We start from the raw sequence: 8365 nt of genomic DNA on the forward strand, positions 1-8365 counted from the left end.
CTGCGAACAGCGTTAAACATCTTCCGACGCTTTTTACTAGATCATTTATATGCACCATAAACAGAAACGGTTCTCCACACTTCCTTGGGGTATTCCTGGGAATTAATTTTACATCTGTCGTGTTCCATTAAGAGTGCGTGCTAGATTCTATATGCAAGGAAATCTTGTATCTAGTCGCAAGTACACTACAAGATCAAAAGTATCCGGACACCCCCAAAAACATACGTTTTTCATATTTGGTGCATTGTGCTGCCACCTACTGCCAGGTACTCCATATAAGCGACCTCAGTAGTCACTAGACATCGTGAGAGAGCAGAATGGGGCGCTCCACTAAACTCACAAACTTCGAACGTGGTCAGGTGATTGGGTATCACTTGTGTCATACGTCTGTACGCGAGATTCCCACACTCATAAACATCCATAGCTCCACTCAGATGCGATATTGAAGTGGAAACGTTGTAATGTGTAATAGGCAGACATCTATCCAGACCATCACAAAGGAATTCCAAACTCCATCAGGATCCACCGCAGGTACTATGACAGTCAGGCGGGAGGTGAGAAAACTTGGATTTCATGGTCGAGCGGCTGCTCATAAGCCACACATCACGCCGGTAAATGCCGAACGACGCCTCGCTTGGTGTAAGGAGCGTAAACACTGGACGATTGAGCAGTGGAAAAACGTTGCGTGGAGTAACGAATCACGGTACACAATGTTGCGATCCGATGGCAGGGTGTGGGTATGGGGAATGCCCGGTGAACTTCATCTGCCAGCGTGTGTAGTGCCAACAGTAAAACTCGGAGGCGGGTGGTGTTATGGTGTGTTCGTGTTTTTCGTGGAGGGGGCTTGCACCCCTTGTTGTTTTGCGTGGCACTATCACAGCACATGCCTACATTGATGTTTTAAGCACCTCCGCTCTTCCCACTGTTGAAGAGCAATTCGGGGATGGCGACTTTGTCTTTCACCACGATCGAGCACCTGTTCATAATGCACGACCTGTAGGGAAGTGGTTACACGATAACATCACTGTAATGTATTGATTGGCGACTCCATGTTGTCTTGTGCACTACGACCAGATAACAGGTATACTTGAAAAAAGAGACAGCATTGGTCGTATATTTTTTACTATTGCAAAATCGATTTTCTGTCACTGAGTGGCCATCTTCAGTGCTATATTGTATAACTTAAATTGGGATGCACTGTTGTGACAACAGTGCATCCCAATTTAAGTTATACAATATAGCACTGAAGATGGTCACTCAGTGACAGAAAATCGATTTTGCAATAGTAAAAAATATACGACCAATGCTGTCTCATTTTTCAAGTATCACTGTAACGGACTGGCCTGCAGAGAGTCCTGACCTGAATCATATAGAACAGCTTTGGGTTGCTTTGGAACGCCTTTTACCAGAGGTTAATTTGGTTCATTAATTTCATGGTCCATGGACCATTTGCACGATAAATAGTAATACAGAATGCGTAGTTGTCATTTAACATTCGCATCTCAGATTAATTTCGAAATGTGGCTACATGCTGAACTTTTAACTTTGTTTTTTAATATACAGGTCTGAGTTAGTAACTCCTACGCACTATCTTTCACACATGATAATAATTGTAATTCTTGTACTGAACAGGAGGAGATGTTACAGAGAACCTTTCTCAATTTCTTTTCAAATTTTCCCTTTCTGTTTGTCGGATATTTTACATCACTATTATTCTTATTTTGTTATAACTTCATGTACTTACTCGTTCCATGACCAATGAGGCTTGCTCGTGAATACGTTCCTGTGGAACATGGAATGTAAACTAAAATGGAAATAGGTGATCAGAAATTTTCGTTACAGTATTGTGCACCCTTTTTTGTGCTAAAACAGCCTTAATCTATAATCATGAATATCATTTTTTCTTCTCGTGTAATTACGTAGACTATTGTTCGGTTTGAACTTTAGCGTATTATTTAGAACACACTTGATGAGGAATACGTGTACTGTGAAGCTATAGTCAGATTCAACAACTCCCTGTCCAGCTGGACAATGCTCGTCCACACACTGCCCCTGAAACTCGACGTGCTCTTCAGGACCCGCAGAAACTTCCCTCGCCGTCACCATCTTCAGACTCGTCCCCAATCGGGCACGTGTGGGATATGATGAGACGAGATCGACATCTGACTCGCGCGACAAGTCTTGCAGAACTACCTGAAAAGGTCGAAGAGGCGTGGCGTAACGTATTCCAGGACAGTGTTCTTCACGTTGGTCGCTTGAAAGTGCAAGTAGTGTAATTTTGCAGTAAATGGATGAGCATATAACAAAAAAAAAAGATGTTCAGCCGGTTTTAAGTTAGAGTTTTAGATGTCCGCCACTTCAAAATGCAGGCACACGATCGACGGTATGCCAGGGTCGATACCTGCATGCCCATGAAAGCTGCTGCCCATGAAAGCTGTACCGGCCGGCCGCTGTGGTCGAGCGGTTCTAGAAGCTTCAGTCCGCAACCGCGCTGCTGCTACGGTCGCAGGTTCGAATCCTGCCTCGGGCATGGATGTGTGTGATGTCCTTAGGTTAGTTAGGTTTAAGTAGTTCTAAGTTCTAGGGGACTGATGATTTCAGACATTGAGTCCCGTAGTGCTTAGAGCCATTTGAACCATTTGAAGCTGTACCACATACGAACATGGGTGTTTCAGCTTGTGTCGATTCCTGGTACCTCGTAACCGCTTGTGCTATTGAACTGTAGTCCACGTACTCCATATGAACCGTTGCTACAATAAATCTTGAGTGCATTGGAAACCTCTAGAAGTGTGCATTAATTTTTTCCGACAGTGTATATTAGATGTGATTTGTCCCCAGGCTACATTGGTTGAGCTGTTACGTACAACTTTCTGCATTCTCCGATCGCGCATGGAGCGCGAGAAGAACGACTATTTATACAGGGTTATTACAAATGATTGAAGCGATTTCACAGCTCTACAATAACTTTATTATTTGAGATATTTTCACAATGCTTTGCACACACATACAAAAACTCAAAAAGTTTTTTTAGGCATTCACAAATGTTCGATATGTGCCCCTTTAGTGATTCGGCAGACATCAAGCCGATAATCGAGTTCCTCCCACACTCGGCGCAGCATGTCCCCATCAATGAGTTCGAAAGCATCGTTGATGCGAGCTTGCAGTTCTGGGACGTTTCTTGGTAGAGGAGGTTTAAACACTGAATCTTTCAAATAGCCCCACAGAAAGAAATCGCATGGGGTTAAGTTGGGAGAGCGTAGAGGCCATGACATGAATTGGTGATCATGATCTCCACCACGACCGATCCATCGGTTTTCCAATCTCCTGTTTAAGAAATGCCGAACATCATTATGGAAGTGCGGTGGAGCACCATCCTGTTGAAAGATGAAGTCGGCGCTGTCGGTCTCCAGTTGTGGCATGAGCCAATTTTCCAGCATGTCCAGATACACGTGTCCCGTAACGTTTTTTTCGCGGAAGAAAAAGGGGCCGTAAACTTTAAACCGTGAGATTGCACAAAACACGTTAACTTTTGGTGAATTGCGAATTTGCTGCACGAATGCGTGAGGATTCTCTACCGCCCAGATTCGCACATTGTGTCTGTTCACTTCACCATTAAGAAAAAATGTTGCTTCATCACTGAAAACAAGTTTCGCACTGAACGCATCCTCTTCCATGAGCTGTTGCAACCGCGCCGAAAATTCAAAGCGTTTGACTTTGTCATCGGGTGTCAGGGCTTGTAGCAATTGTAAACGGTAAGGCTTCTGCTTTAGCCTTTTCCGTAAGATTTTCCAAACCGTCGGCTGTGGTACGTTTAGCTCCCTGCTTTGTTTATTCGTCGACTTCCGCGGGCTACGCGTGAAACTTGCCCGCACGCGTTCAACCGTTTCTTCGCTCACTGCAGGCCGACCCGTTGATTTCCCCTTACAGAGGCATCCAGAAGCTTTAAACTGCGCATACCATCGCCGAATGGAGTTAGCAGTTGGTGGATCTTTGTTGAACTTCGTCCTGAAGTGTCGTTGCACTGTTATGACTGACTGATGTGAGTGCATTTCAAGCACGACATGCGCTTTCTCGGCTCCTGTCGCCATTTTGTCTCACTGCGCTCTCGAGCGCTCTGGCGGCAGAAACCTGAGGTGCGGCTTCAGCCGAACAAAACTTTATGAGTTTTTCTACGTATGTGTAGTGTGTCGTGACCATATGTCAATGAATGGAGCTACAGTGAAGTTATGAAATCGCTTCAATCATTTGCAATAGCCCTGTATACCTCTGTGTGCGCTGGAATTAATCTAATCTTGTCTTTGTGGTCACTTTTTCTCGAGGCTCTTGTGAGAAAATTCACGATCTTCAACGTGTGTGCTATACTTTCCCGTGAGTCGAAGGTTGACCACCTGGCGTGCCCTCCTTTGTACATATACAGTGTTCCTTGTTAGACCAGTGGCTAGCACACTGGACGCAGATTCGGGTTTTCCGTGATTTCCCTAAATCGCTCCAGGCAAATGCCGGGATGGTTCCTTTGAAAGGGCACGGCCGACTTCCTTCCCCGTCCTTCCCTAACCCGATGCGACCGACGACCTCGCTGTCTGGTCTCCTCCCCCAAACAACCCAACCCAAACCTCCACCCCCCCCCCCCCCTTGTCATACCTATTTTTTGGCACGGCGTCCACACGCATGAGAACAAGACCGTCAGACGGCACGCTCGAGTGGTGTGTTAGTGACGTAGGTTGCAGACCAACCACATTTTTACAGTGTACTGCCATCGAGCAGAGGGCTGTGGAGCCTCTCTTACCTGCGGTTGAGCCTAGCTGACTGTTCCATCTCATATCCCTACAGACCTCGATACACGCAGGTATTTGTATGAGTCGACCGAATCCAGTTGTGACTCACTTGTGTCGCAGTCTCAGGACCAAATCGCCAACCTTTACACAACTTCTCAGACAGTGTTGATGATGATGATGAACCCTTGTTGCAAAATGCTAATTGGTTAAATAAATGATAAAAACTCTGAGGAATGTCACAGAGCACTTTGTGCAAATGTTACCAACCGACTGGATATTTGGGTAGCTTTTTTCAAGTAGTACTTTTCTATAGATTAGGTTAGCGTCCGCTGCTTCACTTCCGTTGATGTGTAGTCTGTGAATACCATTTTTTGTTTTTCTTTAATCCAATTAGTATGTTGTTATGCCTATTGCTCGTGTGCACTGTAAAAGAGTAAGTGATCATTTACGCGGCTAACACTCCTTGCATAATTGAAGTGTTACAATGGATTTAATTTAATTTCATACATCGAGTGAAAAAAGAAAGGGTAAGTGCTTCTGTAATTAATAGCGCCAGTCTCACAGATGGTACTGAATTCTCTCATCTCAAACGGATATTCCCGTACATGGAATAGCATTTAAGTATGCCACCCATTTTGTCATCAGTAATAATTAGTTTGCGTATTAGTACAACAAAAATTGTTTTGGAGCTATATATACATACATACATCAATCCTTGTTCCATAGATAATAATACGACATTTCGTAATGTTGTGGAACGTGTCACTTTAACATAAGTTTTCTTTACAGAAGATAATTAATTTTCTTAAATTTACAGTTACTACTTTATATCTTAAACATACTGAAAAATCACCGCACTAAAGGTCCGTTTCTTTTCTATGCAGTTCAGACAAAAGCCGACTTGTCGTGGTGACTGTCGAATAGATTCCTTTGATTCAATTTACAAATTGCAGCTTCTAAATTTTTCACACTAATTAAGGGCATAGAACTTGCTCTTTTCCGCACGCACTTCTGACCAAAAAGCGATTCTGCATTCATAGTTCTGTTTATCGTTTATTTCACTCCCTTTGGGGTTGAATTTAAAAAAAAACTTTGAAACGCGTATTTCTTCTCTAAAGACACTGAAACACGTATTCTGTTTTCTGGCCAAATAAGCAAATACCAATCTCATAGTTCGAACTTCAAAATTGCCTTAATAGCGACATATTTTCGAAAAAATTTTTATCCCCTATTTCACCCCCTTACTGATGGAATTTCGAAAAGTCATACAGAACAAGATCAACACCCTCTCCAAATCTCAAATTTCCTCTCTCAGCACTTTGGGGTGGACGATGATGGGCCACTGAATCAGTCAGAACATGTCCTTTTATATATAGAGGTAACTATCATTTGGAAAAAGTATGTTGTTAGTATTAATATTGAGTGCCATGTCATTAATAAGAACAACAACGGCGACAACACTCTTCCTTAGGGCACGACTAAAGTGTCTTCCGTTTCTGTCAACGATTCTCGATATGAGAAAATATGCTGCATCACCCATACCAAGAAATCCTCAATCGGGTAACAAATCTCATCCGCAATCCCATTTAATCGTACTTTAACGAACATTGGTGTGTTACGGAGCGAAACACAATAATTGGGAAATCCATCGAAACATGTCAACCAACTTAGTACATATATAGCTTACTATCGAGGAAAAAGAATGCATGCCGAGTCTATAGTTTTCCGGCTACGTTTGCTGGGAAGCCACGGCATTTAATTCGTGGGAGTGGGTGTGGCAGTAGGCAGCGTGAAAAGCAAAGAATAAGTCTGGAACGCTTCCAACAATTTCAGCCAAACATAGTACGCTTACGACTTTTTACTACATAGAAAAGAAGCGTCAAATACTCTTTTGGAAACGTGTCGATAAAGTCAGCTTGTTTTTTACGCTATAAGCGGATGTAATTCCTTTTTGAAATCAATAACCAAGCGATGTGGAGCAGTGGTAAGTCACTGGTCCCGCGGTTCGAATTCTCGCGCGGTCAATTAGTTTTAGGTTTTCCATGGTTTCACTAAAATTTGTAAGGCGAATGCTGCAATGGTTGCTTTGAAAGGGACCGATTTCTCTCCGCTATCCGAACTTGTGGCCCAACTCTAATGACTTCGTCGTCGACGCGATTTTAACTTCAATCGCTCTTCCTGCCTCCAGTGAGATTGGGAGAAACAACTGAACAACCACGGAACTCAGCTGTTAATCAACAGAATGTGACACACAATCCATAAAACGTTGGTTGCTTGAAAGTGCAAGTAGTGTAATTTTGAGGTAAATGGATGAGCATATAACAAAAAAAAAAAAAAAAGATGTTCAGCCGGTATTAAGTTAGAGTTTTACATGTCCGCCACTTCAAAATGCAGGCACATATTTGCACACACACACACACACACACACACACACACACACACACACACAAAGCGTCAACCCCGCCCACCTCACAGGAGCAACGATATCTTTTCTTTCTCAGACTTCGGAATCCGATCCACTGTGAAATATCAATATTCCTGTTTGGACGAAGGCAGAGTAATTTCCGCTTGTTTCTGCTGGGTCGATATCGTCGTTTCCATGGGGGCGGGAGCTCCGAAACGCTCTGCGATCTGAAAGCAAGGCGGCAAACAGGAGAACAGGTGTGGCCAGGGGCAGTACTTACTCGTCCAATTCCTCCTCGTCGGACGACATGATGATCAGCTTCTCCGGCTTCGACATGGCTGAGAATCGGCGGAAAAGGTGTCAAACGGGGAAAGGTGACTGAAATTTCTTGTGCAGACGGGATGCGCGCTGTCGAGGCGACGGGGTAACTGGTGTAGGCGCGACGCGGTCTCCTAGAGCAGGGCCGGCCGCATCCTTTCGCACTTGGGAGGAAACGGGGATGTGTGCGCCTGCAGCACCGCGCACTGTCTGTAATAGGGAGCGGGCAGCGATGTTCCACCTGCGCCCGGTCGCCACTGATCCGTCAGCGCTGCGCGGAGCCGGCCGAGCGCTCGTAGTTCTGGCGTCTGCCGCGAGGGGCGCTAGCGCGAGGCGCCGCTGTTCGCGCTTCCTGCTGTTGCAGCAACGAGCGCTGCTGTCGAGGTCGTAATTTTTGCGACTGTCGATCACTCGGCCTCGTCGCTCTGTTCTTCAAGTCGATCCAGCGGAGTATCGAGGAAAGAAAGAGGCGCTGCAGCCACTACCTCCCCGCTTCCGCTGTCCCAAGAAGCGTATCCCCGCTCCCCAAAGAGACACATCGTGCTCCGTAATATTTGTTTACATGCTATTAGTTCAGATTTTTTTTGTGTAGTGTTGTATTATTTTTCTTTGAGTTGTTGTTTCCAACATGTTTATTTTATCTGCTGTCATGATTTATTTAAAAAACAAAAAACAAAAAAACAGGATTCTTACCGCGAGGGTTGCGTACCAATTATTGATATATACAGTTCATCCATTCCGGGAATCGAAAATCTCTACTATTGATGCCTGTTATCAGTACTGATGCTGGCAAGATATCGAAATGGTTCAAATGGCTCTGAGCACTATGGGACTCAACTGCTGAGGTCATTAGTCCCCTAGAACTTAG

At 44.4% G+C, this 8365-nt stretch overlaps 1 protein-coding gene across 1 annotated transcript in view; it reads right to left on the bottom strand.

The window, feature by feature from the left end:
- LOC124719115 (uridine phosphorylase 1) overlaps positions 1-7741 on the bottom strand; it is a 404330-nt gene extending 396589 nt beyond the window's left edge. The window contains exon 1 of the mRNA XM_047244809.1: positions 7460-7741. Coding sequence (XP_047100765.1) covers positions 7460-7515 — 56 coding nt within the window. The 5' untranslated portion in view covers positions 7516-7741. The remainder of the gene's footprint in view (positions 1-7459) is intronic.
- Positions 7742-8365: the final 624 nt, after the last annotated feature.

The sequence above is a fragment of the Schistocerca piceifrons genome, chromosome 10 (assembly GCF_021461385.2).
Source record: "Schistocerca piceifrons isolate TAMUIC-IGC-003096 chromosome 10, iqSchPice1.1, whole genome shotgun sequence".
Lineage (NCBI taxonomy): Eukaryota > Metazoa > Arthropoda > Insecta > Orthoptera > Acrididae > Schistocerca > Schistocerca piceifrons.